General features: G+C 37.6%; 2 protein-coding genes across 5 annotated transcripts in view; both read left to right on the top strand.

The window, feature by feature from the left end:
* The window catches only part of LOC133534426 (LIM domain only protein 7), a 204,097-nt gene extending 201,290 nt beyond the window's left edge, over positions 1-2,807 (top strand). For all 4 annotated transcript variants that reach the window (XM_061873533.1, XM_061873531.1, XM_061873534.1 and 1 more), the window contains one exon: positions 777-2,807. In XM_061873533.1, the coding sequence (XP_061729517.1) occupies positions 777-964 (188 nt within the window). In that variant the 3' untranslated portion in view covers positions 965-2,807. The remainder of the gene's footprint in view (positions 1-776) is intronic.
* Positions 2,808-13,980: 11,173 nt separating this feature from the next.
* Positions 13,981-17,710, top strand: LOC133534418 (transient receptor potential channel pyrexia). Its single transcript, XM_061873524.1, has one exon. It carries the CDS (start codon positions 13,996-13,998, stop codon positions 17,038-17,040), a length of 3,045 nt encoding a protein of 1,014 aa, XP_061729508.1. The 5' UTR covers positions 13,981-13,995; the 3' UTR covers positions 17,041-17,710.
* The last annotated feature ends 2,522 nt before the right edge of the window (positions 17,711-20,232 follow it).

The following is a 20,232-nucleotide window of genomic DNA, read 5'->3' as shown; positions in this document are numbered from 1 at the left end:
CACCAAGAGAGCGGCAGCTGACGTCCACGAGGGTACATCATACCTAGCCATTAACCACTACACGAGTTTTCGGCCGGGAGGCGATTGGTCATGGAGATCTGTTCCTGGCTCGCGGTATATTAAGGAAATTGTTACCATAACCGCCCATTTTAGTGAATAATAATGTGAAAATAGTTATTTACGATACAAATGCGGAGAGTAGGAAATTCGCACGTGTATCGTACAACGTTTTACAATATATGATAATTAAAATTTTCGATATAGCCACGGAAAGCGCTCATTCCCGCAATAGTGCCGGAAAGTAGCACCATATGTACTGTAATAGTACATTACGATACAAGTGCGAAAAATAGGAAATCCGAAACGAGTGGCGATAAATTAAAACACGCCCGAAGGGAGTGTTTTAAATCGACACGAGTTGCGAATTACCTATTCGCACATGTATCGTACAACGTTTTACAGTACATATGGCCCTTTAAATGTTCGACACAGTAACGTAATATGCTAATTTTCGCACTAGTGCAGTAAAGTAGCACCATATGTACTGTAAAAGATTAAATGAGTTTATTGTAAACATATTAACTTAGGTCAACGCATTCGGATATACCAGTATTGTTTTGTCAATTGTATACTTCGTGTGATCTGGGCCTCCAGGGCCAGGTCTAAGTCAGTGGTCATTTTTCCTTACTAAATGTAAATATGTAGTCAATAAAATAATATGATCCCTTTCCTAGTTGTATCAAATGTTGAATAGAAGCGGTGTGATGTGCACGCAGGTCGCGGCGCCGCCATGATAATCGAGTCGCTGTCGCTGTGCTACCACGTGTGGTGCTTCACGTGCGCGGTGTGCGGCGCGGCGCTGGGCGACGGCCGCGCCGGCGCCGACGTGCGCGTGCGCGCGCGCCGCCTGCACTGCCACCACTGCTACAGCGGCGACGACGGCCGCAAGTACAGCGCCGTCTAGTGCGTGCCGCTGCCGCTGCACTGGCTTACCGTGTACGTGATCGTCGATGACTGCAGGTGCAGAGGACTATATTCCTTCTACAAATTCGTTGTTTGAATTTTGACTTTCTCAATTTATTGATCCATCTTCTACAGGCTGCTCTTTGGAGTACTTTAAAGTATAAATAGACAAATCTACGTTACTCGATCATTCGGCTAACGATCTCATAGATATTTATTGGTGGTATGATCGAGCCACAAGGTTTTTTTTTATTCTTTAAGTACCAAAACGAACAGTCGATATACAAATATGTAAATTAACGTTCGCCTTCAAAATAAAAATGTACCTGAGTTTATTGTAGTCATATTAAAATCTTCGGTGTTCTTCCCTTCAACTTGCAGTTTTCGTAAGAGCTGTAGTAACTAAGGCTGAAAGAAACAGTCGAAGATTATGACTATTTAGGTACGATTTAAGTTCCAAGGGTTTGAAATAATGTAGCCATATATAAAAAGCTCATTGTAAAGCAGCACCATTCAAGTTTCCAACTGTACTGTATGGAAATATACGTATAATGTACCGTCCACACGTCGTAACTGACCATTGGTGACCATTCACCAATGGTTAGTTAATAAAAACGTTACCGTTATAGTATTCGCAAACCCAACTGACCACCGGGGTCGTAACATTCACACTTGCCTGATCGCGGCAAGCGTGAGAGAGATATTATGTCCCGGTCCTCAGTTTGGTTTGGGGCTACTATAGTAGAGTGGCAAACTTGAATTGGATAACCTATTTCCATATGGATAGCAGGAATATATGACACAGCGACAACGGCTTCAGCAGGCTGTCTCTGTTTGTCAGTTTTTCTGTTCGTTGTCATCTCCAAAACGTCTCGGCGACTCAGCTAGCTTCTGAGTCCGCTATGCACGCTTTCATATTTTTATCCGTATTTTAGTACACAATGCACTTAGGTTTGGTTTGTTATGATCTTGTAATAAATCTTAATGCAAATATGATTTCGAGAAATGTATTTTGTGATTGTTGAATTCATGAGTTTTAATCTTCATATATGATGCCAATATCACTACATCATTGTTATCTGCAAAGTATTGTATGATTATAATTTTAAATATCAAAGGTGTGGTCATGTCATTTTAGACAGTAGGTACGCTGCGAGCAAACACCAGAGGCATACCAAAAGGTAATTGCCGTTATTGCAAAAATAAAACACTCGTTACCCTCTTCAGAAAGAGGCAAATAGCATACCCACAATAAGCGATCATCTTGGCAGCTTTGTAATTTCGCACTTTTTCGTTTCTGTCTTTTTGTGCCATGTCAAGTTTTTTTTTAATATATTTCTTTTGATTATATCATGAATATAACACGTTTACGTTATTAATAAACACTGATCGCGAGTAGGTTTGCACATAATATATCGAGTTATTTCATTTTAAATGGCACTTTTGTCCTGTGAAAGAGGCCTGAATGTAGATATGCCTTTTTACACAATGCATTATTGTTAAAAAGGACAACAAAGTAAATTGTAATATTTTGTAAATAGATTTAATTTATGTCGTAGAATATGTTACAGGTTAGCTTTAATAGGTAGTATTTTAGTGTAAAAGAGACATTTAATCCAAATATGTGTATGTTTTAATATTTTGTATAGAAGATGATCTATAATGATTATTTTGTACTTCTCCACGTCTTAACATCTAATTGTGATTTCGTTTTGAACTCTATCTACCTACTCTTCGAATATTTTTCAGGTTATTAGACTTTTCTACTCTAATGCGTATATTTTGAATAAGTACATGATGGTGAGAAGCTCCAAACTATGTAACAATAAATATTTCTGGTTTAACATTTGTTTTATTTAACTAAAAACCTCTTTAATTATAATATATTAAACCAGGTGTAGTAACAATAAATACCTAACACGAATTGCGAATTACCTATTCGCAGGTGTATCGTACAACGTGTACTACATTTCATGGCAAGTGCGACAAGTGTGTCATAATCATTATTTATAAGTCCCGAGATGTCAGAGACATGAGACGAGAGATTAAGACAAAGGACGGAGGAAAGGGATTTAATAACACTTGCACGTGCCGTGAAAGACGTTTTTAATACATTTGCGAAAAAGTCACAACAAAACAAAATATTGGTTACATTTTCATTAATATGAGCAAAAGATTGCACTAATGTGCGATCGAGAGACAGATAGCGTTTCTTTATCGTAGCGTAAACGATTGGCATGTTGGCTACGCGCCCAGGGTGCCTAGCCAAGATTCCAATCGTTTGTGTATATTAGTGCGATAGAGAGACTGATAGCGTTTCTTTATCGTAGCTTAAACGATTGGCATGTTGGCTACCCATAATGGAGTTATAATAAGTAGAATTGCCGTTCTGATGACCAACTTCTGACTCTATCATGAGACCCTACCCTGGACCTGATCTAGGTCGATAGTCCTCGTCAGGGCAAATCTAATAGACCAAACACGATGAATTTATAATGAGTTTATTAAACCTTTGGTATGCTTAGGATCAGATCTGCTCCATATATATTCAACCAAATTCAACTTAAACATGAAGATGTTATGGTTGCTAAATAAATGGCAAATTTTTGACAGGCGCATACGAAAGGTTAACAGTTCTGATGACCAACCCCTGACTCCATCGCCATCATGATGATCATGAGACCCTGGACCTGATCTAGATCGATAGTGCTTGTCAGGGCAAATACATTAATAAGTGTGAGAGTCAGAATGGCGGGTGTACCTAAATAAAATTAAATGAAAACCATACCATATTTTTGTGCCTAATTTGTACTATTTAGTACCTCCTTTAAAAAAAATTGTACCTCACGGTACTTAAAGTTATCACCAAAAAACAGGTCACCCGCCATCCTGACAGTCAGAATGGCGGGTGTACTTTATTACGCTATGTTCCCGTGGTTATTGATAAATTCTATAAAAGCCTAATTAATTTTTGTACCTTCATATTCAATTATAATACGAATCATTTTATTTTTGATTTGCAAGTTTTACTCATTTTATATTTTGCTTGCTATTCCAATTTTGCAGGAGTTATAATTTTTCAAATTATCGATTTCATTTTTAAGAAAAAACGCTCAGGTACAATTATTTTTATTACGCCAGGATTTAGTACCTTTAATGTTTAATCTGTTAAGTTCAAATAACTCAGTAAATCATGTCTTAAAAAAGGCTAGGCGCCAGGCCATCGTCACGTTTTTATCATCGCACGATGGCTGAGATACACGTCATACTCGTGAACGGGTGCTGTTTGTGGAGACCGGTCTGTTTAAGCTTACACGGGGCACAGGTTATGTTATAAGTATGTAACTTTACTATTGAGTGGCATTAACGTGAGACACTTCATTCGGTCCTTGTCTGTTTTAATCTTTTGTCTTCTAATTATTTATATAAGAATTCAAGCCTTGGAGACCCTCTACATCTCTAAGGATAATTTAATATCTTTTTTTATATTTTATCTCTGACACTTAGAGACTTAATTATACATCTCTAAAGAATTTTAGTATTTGTTGGTTTTATTTTTTTATCATAGTTTTTTTATATAGTAATAAAGTATTTATTATTTCATCGATTCCATATTTGTAATACATTTTTTGTAATTTTTATTGTTTGTAAAAATAGACATGTAAAAGTGTCCCTGTGGCCTATTTGCTGAATAAATGTGTGTTTGTTTGCACCTCCCGCCAAAGGAGCAAAGCTCATCCTCACTTCTTAGATACTTGGCACACCAAGAATAAGCGGGCATCTCGCTCGTTTCTTCCTAGAACGTGCGGAATGTGGAATGACTTGCCTCCTGAGGTATTTCCTTTGCGCTAGGACATGGGAATGGGAATATATATATATATATATTGGTTCAATTTCAACATCACAGATTACACTGACCTTAGATATCACAGTAATTGTTGTGTTGTGGTGACTGCTGGATTTTAATTGTGAAATTCACATAATAAAAGCAAGGCAACTACTTCAATGTCATACTAATAGAATGCGAATAACAAAGGCCAGCATTTTTTACCAATGAGATCCGGTTTATATTTTATTATACCTACTGAACAACCTACATTACGAGAATATTAGAATTCAGAAGGCATCATGTTTTATCAACTAATCTAGGGAGGAAAAAATGTCGTTGATGGCTGGTACAGTCAGGTGATTAAATCTGTCGGTCGATGTCAAATAAATGCTTAAATTTTTCAGCTTATTACAAAGGACTAATCTGCGGTGTTTATGTTGTCGACTATTACGGAATACGACAGAAATAAACGATAAGCTTGATTTAACTCTCTGATAAAGAGGTATCCTTACAGCTAATCAGCAATTTCCTTTATACCTTTTGCTTCCTATAATAGACTAGCGGTGCGCTACTGCTTTTGTTCCGCGAGTGGAAACATGCTGATAGCTTAAAGACCTTATTCGGAAGATGAAAGCATTTTGACATTCAGGGACTTGCTGAGTTGCCTAAGTGAGGTACGAGATTGAAAGGCTTGATTATGTCACTATTGTATACAATACTTTTTCTACGAGTCGTCAAAAATAATCTTTTTTTACTATGGAACCTAAATAAATAATGAAAATTGGTAAGTATGTATCTAAGTAGACAAAAAGACATAAACGCGGAACATGTAAGATCGACGTACGAAAAATAATTAAATATAAGTGCATTCTGTTGCCAAAATGGATACCTACAGCTAGCACACAATTAAAAAGGTACCTACCTAGCCAATTTGATATTCGGATTCTTCAGTATATCATCATCATCCTCCTTATAGAATTATAGCTTCAGTCCAGTGTGACTATTTCGCCAGTATCAAGGTATAAATACGCCTATAATTATATGGTTAGTACAAGACAGGGTACAGTGATCAGCTCTTGTAAAGATCGCTGTTGTAAAGCGATAGCCGGACTTTGCAAGTAGCACGTGGACTACCGGCCGTTGACTCCAAACTCCATTCACTGCACACTACCACATTAGTTTACTGTACAATATAGGTAAGCTATCGTTATTACACTTTAAACAAAATTAATGAGAAAAAAAACAGGAATTGATCTCGAGTCGTGACTATCAAGATGGCGCTCGAACCGGAAGTCGTCTTAAGTATAATTGTTGCAAAAACATCTACCTTTTATTGTGTTTCTGAGATGTCCTACTCTTCCATGAAGACCGGGTTTAAAAACTAGTTCTGGTTAACCCTCATGTACGACAAACCGACAGGATTCGTTAGGTTTTTCTTTTTCCCAGAAATCACGTGGCTAAGCACGAGATCAGCGGTTGATAGGTTAAGTGGCCGTAAGGTATGCCTCGACGCACCCGGTTATAATTATGTAGTTTACTCATTATATTGTCAGGTTGCCTATTAATCAATTGAGTAGATTGGGAAATAGGTAGAAAGATCAACTACTTTATAGCTACCTATTCTATCCCAATTTACTTTGTAAATACAATTTATTTAAAAACACAACATAATACATATAAAACTTAAAATCTAAACCTAAAAATAAATAAAACTAATCTTAAAATAAATAATTAAAAACTATCCCCCTGCGGCATGGTGCCGTAGATGCTCGCAGCATTTCCTCGTTGAATTTACTTATGTAACATATTATGTATATAGTATTTACCATAAGAAATACGAATTCAATATTTTTTTTATACACTTTTTGATTTCAAAATGAATATCGTAGATTTATTATCTGTACTTCACGTGACCGAACACGCCGACCACAATTTTTCTCGTGAATAACGTCACTAGCAGCAGAAACAAATGTTAAATTTGTAACAAAGACGAAAAATTTGTACTGCACATTTAACATTTATTTTATATTTATTTGTTACTGCAGTGCTATTATTGACGTCACAAGAATGGCGGCTGCCTTTTTGGCGGGAACATTTATCCACGTTTAAGTTTTAAACAATGTTTCTTTGCATATAGCGATAGTATTTTCAGGTAATAAAAATACCAGTTTGATATCGAACTATTTATAAATATATTCGAAGGTATTTATACCTAAATATATTTAAAATTGTGGAATAGCCTATTATTAACCAGCCTAAGTACTCTACTACACTACTCTCTACATGATTTTGGTAACATTTGATTTATTTGATTTGCCTTCCCAAATTCTAGCAGTAGGTAGGTACCTAAAGCTAGAATTTGGGAAGTAGGTATAATAATTGGTTCCTTGCCACGTTCATCTAGCGGTATCCCTATGTAGCATTTGGCAGATCGTCGGTCGTCTTCTCTTCGGGAGTCTGCACATCCCAACTCTCTATACTTTCCGGTAATACGTATAAAAACGTACGTACCTACTATGATATCGCATTTCAGAAATATTCGACCCTATCCAGCATTCATTTCCTGAGCAATGCGCCTTACCCATCGCCATTTAGGTCTAATAAAATGCACTGTCGGTGATCTTGGTAATTAGGTAGTTGATTGATACGGAAATAGGTACACATACCTACTTATAGGTACACCATATTTGACTTCACCGTTCATTAGTTTTCAATACCGTCCGCTAAGCTTACACCGGACATGGTAACGTCATGTTATTCAGCCTGTATTTGATGCGACCGACGGTGACGAATCAGCAGATCAAAGCATGAGCCGTGGGAATAAAGGACAATGGCGGTTAAAGGCTATGGTTGGATGGTAAGGAACATTTGATTGAACAAAATTGCTAATTCATTATTTTGTAGCCTGGCATTCGGTTTGCCAAAATAAGTTTCCATATTATAGGCTGCCAACTTACGGTGCATTTCCATACCTTATCTGCTAACATTTGTGTAAGCAATCAACATGTATGGATGTAACATCAATTATATTCAATTATATGAGTATAGGTATGCATTAGGTAGGTAATAAAATATGCTGCCATAAAACAACTAAGTAAGTAATGTTGGTCACAAACAACATCGTTTAATTAGTCGGTGAAAAAGCCGTGACTTAATTTTTTTTCCTATTTACTTATACGAGTAGGTAAGCCACAAAGGCACAAGTGGTTCAGTAATCTGAAACAACCGCAGAGATAGTTCCCTTGGTTTAAAATTTTGGGTCTATTTTCAACTAAATAATTAATCATGATCGGTCACTTGCCATTTATGAGGTTAGTAACGTAATATCGTATCTTTGCAGTGTCAGCTTTTGCCTTATGGTCATTCTTACATTCCGTAAAGTGCGTTACCTGTTATTGAAGCGACTTAAACCGCCCAACCCTGGATTAAGTCGATGCGCGTTACATGTGACGTTTCACGGATAAAGGTACCTTACGTCGTTTGGCGCTTACGCTATTATCAACGACGTTCCAATACTAATATGGTGCTACGCGACATAAGGTACCTTTACCCATAGAAAATCACAAATAACCATTACATTAGTGATAGAGTAGATTGTACAGTAGATATAGGACGTCATGCTCTCCAGCAAACCTTTGCCACATTGACTTTTGGCATTTTTCATTATAATAAGAGGATTTAGTACACAATTGGTACTAAATTTGTACTTACCTGAAAATTATTAAAAGTATAACTTATACTAATACTAACTTAACTATAGAGGTAATAGTATAAGCCAAATGAAGTCGGGGTTGCTGTAGAGCATCTCTCCAGTAGTCCCTAAGTAATGAATTCCAACAGAGGCTCCAATTTTGCTAGAAGCAAATAAGAGGCTGCTGGAATATTTTGTAATCAAGAAATTTAGGATTTCGTCTCGTTTTGGGTTCAATACCTCGTAGTTGCCAGGAAACTGGCAAATAAAGCCAACTGTCGGCATTGGTTTCAAATGGTTGTATCGGGGTACTAAGGCCCGAAATAAGCATAATTAAGAGTTATATGAAAATAATGCTCATGAAATGTACAAAAACGTGGTAACAGTAGAAATTACATACTCATCAATTTCGCAAAAAAAAATTTACCTCGATGGCATCCCATCAGGATGTATATCATATCACTAATAACGTACCTATCTATTCCTTAGACTGCCTTTTTTATATTCCTGCCGGTGAGTAAGGTTGCCAGAGCTCAACGAGGGGAGGGAGGGTTATTAGGGTCGGCAACGCGCATGTAACTCTCTGGAGTTGCAGGCGTACATAGGCTACGGAGACTGCTTACCACCAGGCGGGCCGTATGCTTGTTTGCCACCGACGTAGTATAAAAAAATCTATAAAGTCCGGTATTACTAATTTATCATATCTACTTAGTTAAATACATTTACAATACATTTTATTTATATTTATTATGGAAAAGTCCCAATTTAAAGAGGGGGGCAAAATATCAAAGTCTAGGTACTAGGTCAAGTGGGGTATCATTTGAAAAAGCTCAAACAAAAAAAAAAAAACAAAAACAATAATTTATTTGCAGAAAAAGGGTAAAGATTACATGTGTTAGTGTAAAAGAAATACGTTTCACCTTTTCCAACTGTTTTAAACAGTATGCAAATACAGAGGGTATTCATTAGAATTTAAATACTCAGGATAACATTAGAGTAACATAACATCAGTAAAAAAAAAAAGAGGCAGTAATATAGAGAGTAAGAATCAGTTGGAATCAGAATACAATTAGAAGACAGTAAATAGTTTAAGAAATTGTTGTAATATCATCACTCCGTATGGTTCATAAAATCATTTACATTATAAAAACAGCGATCAGTGAGCCAATATCTCAGTTTTTTAGTAAATTCCTTGCCATCGAGTGCTTTTATTTGTACTGGTAATTTATTGTATATTACAATACTCGCATTGTAAGCGTTCCTTCTGTAAATGTCAGTCATGCAGCGCGGTTGATTTAGAATATTTTTGTATTGTGGTCTAGGGTTACTTGAACAATATATATCAGAACGTTTAACATAGTATTTTGGAAACCTTTTAACAAAATTACAAATTTTTTGAATGTAAATACATGCTAAAGGTAAGATATTGAGCTTTTTAAACAATGGTCTACAGCTACTGCCCATTTTAGCGTTACATATTGCACGAACACATTTTTTTTGTAATTTGAATACTCTTTCCACATCCACAGAGTTACCCCATAGGATAACACCATAGTTGAGAATAGATGAGACGTAACCGTGGTAAGCTGTAAGGGCCGCTTCATAGGACACAGATTGACGTAGTTTTCTTAGGGCGAAAATGAAACGGTCTAGTTTTTTACACACTGAACTAATATGTTCTCTCCAGTTTAGTGAGGAGTCAATATTTAAACCTAAAAAATTTATGATACTACTCTTCTGCAAGGGAATGTTGTCAATATTAATATTAATTTGTGGCGGAGTTGTTTTAGAAGAATGAAATTGCATATATTGCGTTTTACTCATATTGATTAGAAGATTATTATCAAGTATCCAATCATTCATGTCTGTCAAGGCTTCGTTAATATCTGACTCATATGTAAGTTGGTTTTCACTCCTGATTACGATGGTTGTATCGTCTGCAAAAAGTATGGTTTTAGGCTTTGTGGCTTTAGGAAGATCATTGATAAAGATTAAGAATAAAAGTGGCCCTAAGTTACTTCCTTGAGGTACTCCTGAAACAACTGTACGTAAAGGTGATCTGTATACTAATTTATGCAAATTATTTTCAACCTCAACAAATTTTGATATTTCAGTACATTGCTGTCTGTTAGTTAAATAAGATCTAAGCCAGTCATTTGTTTGACCTCTAATTCCGTAACTGTCTAATTTATTAAGCAGTTTTGAATGATCTACAAGGTCAAATGCTTTTGTCATATCAAGGAATATGGACATAACAGGTGATTTATTATTGATAGATTCAGTTATATATTTAATAAATTCGAAACATGCCAGTTCCGTGTTAAGACCTTTTCGGAACCCGTATTGATCAGGATGTAGGATATTATGTTTCGTTAAAAAGCTATCTAATCTAGCACAAAAGGCTTTTTCCACTATTTTAGACAGTATCGGGACAATTGTTATTGGCCTATAGGTGCCGGGATCGTCACGTTCTCCTTTTTTATATATCGGTTTTATAATAGATGTCTTTAACTGCTCAGGAAAATAGCCATGACTAAATGACAAATTTATTACGTGTGCCAGAGGGCCACTTAAAAACGATGCTGTTAATTTTACTAATTCAGTTGAAATATCATCAATGCCAGAAGTTTTGCTATTGTTCAGAGACATAATAATTTTCAAAATCTCGTTGGAATCAGTTGGTATCAAGAACATAGTGGATGGACAATTTTCAATATTTATTTTTGTTGGGTTTATAATATTAATATTAATTTTATTTACATTACTTAATTCAATGAAATGATTGTTGAGTATAGTGCAGATATCACGTGGACTGTCATAAGTCTTATCATCAATTTTTAAACATTTTATATCAGTTGAATGGTCTACGCTTGATACCTGCGAGCCTATGACATTCCAGGTTGCTTTACATTTGTTTTTATTTGTAGATATATATTTATTGTTGCTTATTTGTTTTGATTTATTTATACACTGTGCAAGTAGTTTACCATATTTTTTAAGTCTAATTTTATTATTGTCTACATTATCTCCACTTTTCCTACTTAGGAAAAGCATTTGCCGTTTGACCTGACAGGACTTACGAATACCTGTAGACAGCCACTTAGTTTTCTTTTGTCTATTGTTAATTTTAACTTTAATAAGGGGAAAGCATAGGTAATAGAAAAGTTTCAATAGGTCATAAAATATTTTAAATGCTTCCTGTGCATTATCAGAACTTAAAACTTCACAAAAAGATAAAGCTTTAATACTATCATGAAATTTTCTGACATTATCACGGCTATAGTCTCTTTTCATCTCAAACCAGGTTGTATAAGATTTAGTTTTTTTAATATTTAATGTGATGGTCTGGGCTCTATCGTGATCAGACAGCTCAAGTTTGTGGGTCTCAGGTTTAACATTACGCATGTTACTAGCAATTTGGTCTATACAGGTATTAATCCTAGTGGGTGTATTTATATGCATCGCAAAGTTGTAGCTTCTTAATAAAGTAGATAAGTCCTTCGTAACTGAATTACATTACAAAACAATTTTTAATTTTTTTGCGAAACCTTGACATTTTCTATGGGAGAGTAAATTTGTTTCGCGATTTCGGGCTTGGTTCCATAGTAAAAGTTGCTCAGTATGACCTATATATTCACCCCGTAAATTATTGCATGTGACTAAATAAATATCCTGTATAGGTACCTACCTAACTACATGAAATCCTTAAAGTAATACTATGACTACTTTATTTTATTACTGTAGTGGCTTAGATACAAATCTTGTGAACAAACTGTTTCCTTAATCTGCCTATTATTAAGATAAATAAGATTGTTCAAATTATTTTCTTTTTGATGTTCTTCCTTAAAGCAACCTTTACCTTCCGACTGCATCATCACATCAGCTCCATGTTAGCATGTTATTGCACTGTCGTAAGGACATACGGAAGTATGCCAAATTTTAGCTCAATCAGACACCAGGAAGTGGTTCAAATTGATTTATATACATACATTACGTAAATATACACCGATTTTAGAGACTAACATGTCATACAAAGTTTTCTGAAATCGGACTTGTTTAAGGGGTAATGACAATTGTTGTGACAAATTGTTTTTGTAATGACTCCGTGAAAATTGCATTTATAACTGCGACACTGCCACTATCTGACTTGCTCTAGACATACCTACTAACTGACATTAAAGTGTTAACAGACATTAAAGGAAATTTGCAAAATGTAGCTGTAAATAAATTAAGAAAAACTTTACTTACCTATTCGTTGATTTTTTTCTGCAAGATGTAAAAAAAAATACCAAAAGTCATATAGAATTGTTTGCTCCATATGACCTCCGAAATGCGTGATTGAAAACTGTCGGATTACTCGAGCCCACGGTGTATAATATATATACATAGAAATATATGCGGTGAAGCTAAATAAAAGTCTGTAAAATGTGAGATCTTTACTTGATTAGAGGTTAAGGTAGTAAAGAACATTGTTATTTTCGATTATCTATTATGTGCAATGCAATAGTTGCAATACAAGTGTAACCATTAGGCCGGTCGGGTTATGGTCGCAGTTCGTACATGAGACAATGATATCATCACTAAAATGTTGGTAAATAGCAAGAATCAAGTGGTGCATTGTTAATTCCATGGAAGATTGTGCCCCGCTACACCAGGGGCGTAGCTACCGCCGTATCTGCCGTATCAATTATACGGGGCCCTCGGGCCACGGGGGCCCCCAACGTGCGTTTTTGTGAGAAATCTTTACCCTTCCTAAGGGCCCCCAAAAAGATTTTTTATACGGGGCCCCGCCAAGGCACGCTACGCCACTGCGCTACACACTTGTCACGTCTTTTATAGCGCAGTATCGCTTCACTAAGGATTGTATTTTATAGAAAAAAATTGTTAAGCTAAGTTGGCAGCGATTTTGATAGCCCAGACGGTGCAAGTGTTAAGTAAACTTCATAATTGTATTGAAGTTTGACGTTTAAAATAACATTTTCACCGTCTAGGCTATCAAAATCGCTGCCAACTTAGCTTGGTCTGACTCTATTACACTACATGATGTATGAGTAAGATTATTTTTAATACTTACTAGTGAATATTGGACCTTATACTGTATCTAATGTTACGTTATTAACTGCCGGATTAATTGTTACTGTAGTCGAACAAGCGAGCAAGGCACACCGCTGGTTGGGCACGTCCCGGCATTTCAATGTTTTTAAACTGAACTATCAGAGGATAGTTTGTTACGCAATAACTTTAGTAAATTTGTTGTTGAGTCTATTATTTTTTTCATTAAATGACGAGCAGGCTTGATCAAGGGGTTATGGAGCTAGATTGAAATTGCGGCGGAAAACGCGGCAGCTATCTTGAATTTTCACATTTTTATTCAATCGCGTCGAAAATTAAATTGATGTCTTGCTCTATCTGTATATTTTTTGGCGAAAAGCGAGTTCTTAAGTTAGGTCAATAGTCAAAGTTAAGTCAATTTGATAAACAACTCAAACAAGGCATAAAAATAGCCATAGTAATGTTAGCATGTTGTGTGCTTCCAACTTTACTGGTAAAGAGGTGCGCACGATTCTCTGGCTCGGCAATTGGCGGACAATGGGCCCGGCATTCAGCGCCGCACCGCCGCGTCGCCCGCATGCCCACGTCGCGCCGCCTGCTCCCGCCGCGCTGGTTGCGCGGTCGCCGCTCGTCCCGGCCTGACGACGATGACGCCCGCGCCGGCACCTGGAGTCCGCGCCCCAACATGGACCGCCCTCGCTTATCACGCGTCCTCAGCTCGCCGCCCCTTCAAAACCAACCTCAAGACGAGGCAACACTGGAGAGAGGAGAGTTTCCATCCATGGGGCATTTGGAATATGTCTCTTATGGCTCATCACCACCTGCAGAGAGCGCCCCTAATATGTATGACAGCTTTGAAGAGCCCCCGCTCGACCTAACTGCGCATATTTGTGCGGAGTCAATACGTCAGAGCGCACATGAACAAATGAGAGCTGTTGGCGGTCGATTGAGGCTGCTAGACGAATTGGAATCAGGGGTCATTACCGTGGAGACAGCGATCGATACATTTTCTTCTTCAACCGAGGCAGAGAAGAATGTATGCCTGTTTTGGGCAGCGTTCCTGAAACTCTCACAACTTTTACCAATACTTGTAGAAGCGGGCGCGGATCCGATATATTGCGACGCGCTTGGTTTATCGCCGTTACATGTAGCAGCCTTCAGCGGGTCCACGGAATGTGCAAACTTTTTGCTTTCCCGTGGTGTGGACCCTAATTACATGCCACGATGCTTTGCGCCACTCCACTGCGCGGCGTTCGGAGATTCAGTGCAAGTGGCTAATTTACTAATCAGTCGAGGTGCCTCAGTCCATTCCGCGGTCAAGTACGTGAATTGTGAAGGTGGTTTACTTCATTGTGCAGTTCGAGCTAATTCCGTGGAATGTCTTAAACTGTTTATTTCACACGGCGTTGACGTAAATTTAATTGAGCCTGGCGGTACGAACGCCATCCACCTTGCTGCTGATCTGGGAATGCTTCAATGCCTTGCAATCTTATTGGATACACCCGGAGCCGATCCAAAAGTTAGAACGAGAGTTGGAGACAGGGAGTCGACTGCTTTACATCTAGCGGCTGACGGCGGATTTGTAGAATGTGTTGATCTCTTACTCTCTAAAGGAGCCGATGCTAGCTTGAAGAATCACAGAGGCTTTACGGCCTTACACCTAGCAGCGCGCGCAGCTAGTTTGGAATGTGTTGAATCACTGCTGAGGCAAGGGAAAGCTGATCCAAATGCTAATGACTTTGATAACCGGACACCGCTTCATGCCGCTATCGGAAAATGTGATTCGGCTTGTGATATAATTGAAACTTTGATTAGTTGGGGTGCGAACGTCAACAAGAAAGATGAGTATGGCTTTACACCGCTGCACCTCGCAGCACTCGACGGTCTCTCAGCTTGCGTCGAGACGCTCATATACCACGGCGCTGACGTCACTACGAGGTCTAAAAAAGGAAACTCTGCTCTCAACGTAATAGCCCGCAAGACCCCAGCGTCACTAGCTATGATCACGCGGAAGCTTGATTGCGCTATCACTCTACACCATTCTCAGACTACCAATAGAGAAGTAGAGCTTGAACTTGATTTCCGCAGCATTTTACAACATTGCTACCCACGGGAGATTAGTTATCTTAATACGTTTGTAGATGAAGGACAGAAGGAAGTATTATTACATCCGTTATGTTCTGCTTTCCTATATATCAAGTGGGAAAAGATACGCAAATACTATATAGCTAGATTATTTCTCAGTTTCATATTCGTTCTATGTCTAACATTGTACGTTCTGACAGCGCTTGCACATAATTGCTACAATGGTAGTAAGGATATGGAGGAAACTATACAAGAGCAGGAATTGTGTCAGAAACAGTCTATTCTCGGAGATCTTTTGAGGAAAAATCCCTTCGTAATTGAAATGCAATGGTGGGTGTTGGCCGGGATTACGATTTTCGAGATATTTAGAAAAGTATATGGCATAGCCGGTTACTCCACCATCAGGCAATATCTCATGCAGTCGGAGAATATAATAGAGTGGTTTGTGATCATAAGTGTTTTTCTCATATCGTACATCTATACAAACATAACGTATACATGGCAAAACCACATCGGTGCCTTTGCGGTGCTCGCCGGATGGACAAACTTGATGATGATGATCGGGCAGCTACCAGTTTTTGGTACTTATGTAGCAATGTACCAAAAAGTTCAAAAAGAATTTGCAAAATTACTAATGGCCTACTCATGCATTCTAGTTGGATTTACCATAAGCTTTTGTGTCATTTTCCCAGACTCATCTTCTTTCGCTAACCCATTTATGGGTTTTATTACCGTTTTGACGATGATGATTGGAGAGCTTAATTTAGATTTATTGCTAAACGAGCCGGACGGGAATGACCCTCCCCTGTTTTTAGAATTCTCGGCGCAAATAACATATGTGTTATTTCTTCTGTTCGTCACTGTCGTGCTTATGAACCTACTAGTAGGTATAGCGGTACACGATATTCAAGGTTTAAGGAAGACAGCGGGGCTCTCGAAGCTCGTCCGGCAAACGAAACTGATATCCTACATGGAATTGGCCTTGTTTAACGGTTATCTGCCTAAATGTCTGTTAAAAATTCTCCACTCGTCGGCTCTCGTATCGCCACAGGCTTATAGAGTTGTGCTAAGTGTTAAGCCGTTGAATCCTAGTGAGAAAAGGCTGCCGAGGGATATCATGATGGCGGCATACGACATAGCGAAAATGAGAAAACAGTATGGGCATACGATATCTTCAAATGGATCGACTACTGGAGCATATTCGTGTTTTAAAAAGTACGAGAATAACAACGATTCCAGTTACCGAGAATACGGGTATTCGTCAGGATATTCCGGTTTGGGAAGTCTGCAAGTGAGGCTTGATGAAACTTCCGAGAATGTTCGCCAGCTGACACAGGAAGTTCGTGAGCTGAAGAAATTGATCAGTGCCCAGCAACTGGTCATCCAGCAAGCGCTTGCTGTTACGATTGACTCTCGTTGATGATATAATGGCGCACCGTTTAGTTTCAATGCCATCGTACACAAGTCAATAAACTATCGCATTGTTGTATTGTTATGTTACTCTCGTTAGACGGGCTTGGACTTAATACTTAGAGGTGATATTTTTGTTTTAAGGCTAGTTTTAAGTATATACGATGCAATCGGCATCAAATGCATTATGCCGTAGAAGTAGTTGCTATATAGGGATCGTGCGCGTTGGAGGGTCTGCCATCTTGTGGTCTGAATCGGAACCATAAACAGGCACATTTACATGTCAAGTGTTTTCTTGTGCATAGTAGGTTCTGCCATCTTGTGGGCTACATCGGAACAAAAAACATCACATTTACGCATCGCGCCAAAAATCTGATGGCTCCTGTGCTGCCTCCTATAGTTCATGCACGCTCCCTATAGTATCTTACCATCTAACTTAGGGGGAAAAAGTGGCTGTGACATAATCGGACGTTCCGTTTTTTGCCATTTGGCTACGGAACCCTAAAAATTACTATTAGTAAGTGTGTTTTACGATACACAAATAATTACTGTTAGTAAGTGTGTTTAATATCCACACTATATTGATGTTCTTGATGTCGATTGTAAAGGACACTGTGATTGTAGGTAGTGCACCGTAATAAAATTTTGACAATCATGAAAATAAAATTTTTCACATTCTATTTTCTATTTATTTTTTCGTTTGCCGCCCATAAGAGTAATGTTGAACACTGCCAGTGTTAATATTCTTAGTGAGCCGCAAAATAAGTTGCATGCGATCAAACATCCGATGCACCGATGTACTCGCAATTTGATATCTCGTAGGAAAAGGTTTACTATGACGCTCAACAAGGAATAAAATTCGAATAAATTCTTTAGATCAGCATATACCTATTATTAGTAGTTACCTACTGTGAGTAGTGTTTGGACTAGAGCTACCTATTATACAGGGTGACCTTAGCCATTAGACAACCCCTGAAATCCCAAGTAGGGTTACTTCTCAGGAATGCTCTGACGTTAATATTTTTTAATTAGAACAAAAGATAAAAAAATATTTTTTTCGAACAAAAGTTATTTGCAATAATCAACAACAAAAAGAAACATACTGTGTTAATCTTTGGCAGTGTTTTTGACAATTTGTTCGTATGATTTGATAATGATGACATTTTTCAAAAGTCAGAAGGTTATTAGGGTCATAAATTAAGAAAGATAATCAAAAAGGTTGAAGAAGGTTCCATACTATTCTTTGAGGATATTACCTTAGGAGCTACTAACACATACAGGCTGCTCCAAAGTAATCATTGGTAATTTGTTAATTTCTTCGAAACCGCTACACCGGCTGTTATGACACTTTGTACACTGGTTCTAAATACCCTAATGCATATGTACATTTCGGCTTTATCAAATGGCTAAGGATGTGTCCTTGTGTATAGGTGCTGTACTATTAGTCGAATGCTGGAAAGAAAAAGGGAAGAAACCTCTTGGTTACTAACACGTTCGCAAGGTGGCGTTTTCTAAATAGGTGAAATACCTACTTACAAACGATTTGTAGGTAGGTATGTATTTATTATTAAAAGCTTTAATAGGTAAGTACTGAGAAAAAATCTTTATTGACAATTTTTCAATTTCACTGAATGCCACCAAACCACCAAGACAAAGACCAAGACCAAGACCAACCAAGATAAAGAGTAAGGGAATTAGTAGTGGTTAATTGTTATGCCATCTACAGCTAAATACGAAATACAAAAGTCATGTGCTATTTTCGGATTTTACTTTAAAGTGTTAATTAAAAATACCAAGTTGAAGGTACCTTTTTTCAGATTTTTGCTCATATCTTGAATATCTGTACTTAAATAGCATTATAATGACTTTGGACAAAAATTTTAATACAAAATTTCCTACAAATCTGTTTATGTTTATTTTCACTCTACGATCAGTTTAAGTTAACGAAGAGACAAAAAATAGTCGATTTAAGAAAACGTCGTTTTTTTGTAATTATTCATCGTAACTATTTTTTTTTGTTTAGAATAAGCAAGCCAACTACCCAACCACCAATAACCAAATCAAACTAAACCAACCAAACCACCAAATGACCAAATATAAAAAAAAAACCGGCCAAGAGCATGTCGGGCCCTGCTCAGTGTAGAGTTCCGTAGTTACCCGTTCGTCAACATGCACTTTTTGCAAAAACTCAAAAACGGCTAGACCGATCAGGTTCGCTATAGTTCTTCTTAAAAGATTTTTTTAGCTTTACTTTCACGATTTTTTTCATATTTTTTTGGACCCATGGTTCAGAAGTTAGGGGAAGTAGAGGGGGAAACCTATTCTTTTTTCTTTCAGAGCGATTATTTCCGAAAATATTACGTTTATTAAAAAAATGGTTCAGGAAGATCAGTATTCGTTTTGAAAGACCTATCCAACGACACCCCACATTATAGGGTTGAACCCAAAACAAAAATCATACTCACTTTTGATGTAGGGGAGCCAACCTAAAAAAATTTTTTTCTTCTAGTCTTTATTTTACGACTTTGTTGGGGTAACAGATTTATATATTCGTGCTAAATTTGAGCTCCCTAGCACTAACGATCTCGGAGAAAAGTCGCGGACGGAAAGACAGACCGACAGACAGACGGACATGACGAAACTAAAAGGGTTCTTTTAGCGACTACGGAACCCTAAAAATGCCGACAAAATCGTAAAATACACAGAATCATAGAATAAGAATATAGCAATATCAAGAAACATGATCAACAATCCATTGCGAAAAAACTCTTGTTTTAACCGAAATTCGCAAATTGCGGGGATCTTTCACGTTTACTCTCACTAAGACGTAATTAGAGTGACAGAGAAAAATGCCCGCAATTGACGATTTTCGATTTTCGCGGTTGTAGCCCAGAAACTCCATATACCAAAAAGTGTCCGACAAAATACCATAAATAGGTGGAGCTACAATACCTAGACCTAGAATACTTGAGAAAAAAATCTAATCATAGACAGGGCACTTCACTCCGTCAATAACGCCTAGGTTCTTAGCTACTCTAGCGCTACTCTGAAGAGATTTGGAACTATTATTTATAGCTGACAGCTGGACACTTGCAACAAAGAGCATATAATCACTACGTACTTGCATTAGTTCTGCCTAAGGAGATTCTGTTCCTTGCCTCTACCTTCCATACTCTCGGTGGTACGCCATTTTCTTTGGGGC

The sequence above is a fragment of the Cydia pomonella genome, chromosome 2 (genome assembly GCF_033807575.1).
Source record: "Cydia pomonella isolate Wapato2018A chromosome 2, ilCydPomo1, whole genome shotgun sequence".
In the NCBI taxonomy this organism is placed as follows: Eukaryota; Metazoa; Arthropoda; class Insecta; order Lepidoptera; family Tortricidae; genus Cydia; species Cydia pomonella.
The sequence above is the reverse complement of the archived record's forward strand: the minus strand, read 5'-3'. Positions and strand labels throughout refer to the sequence as shown.

Bases quoted from the DNA above. Each gene is read 5' to 3' on its own strand.
- LOC133534418 (XM_061873524.1), top strand. From the start codon at position 13,996: ATGTTAGCATGTTGTGTGCTTCCAACTTTACTGGTAAAGAGGTGCGCA.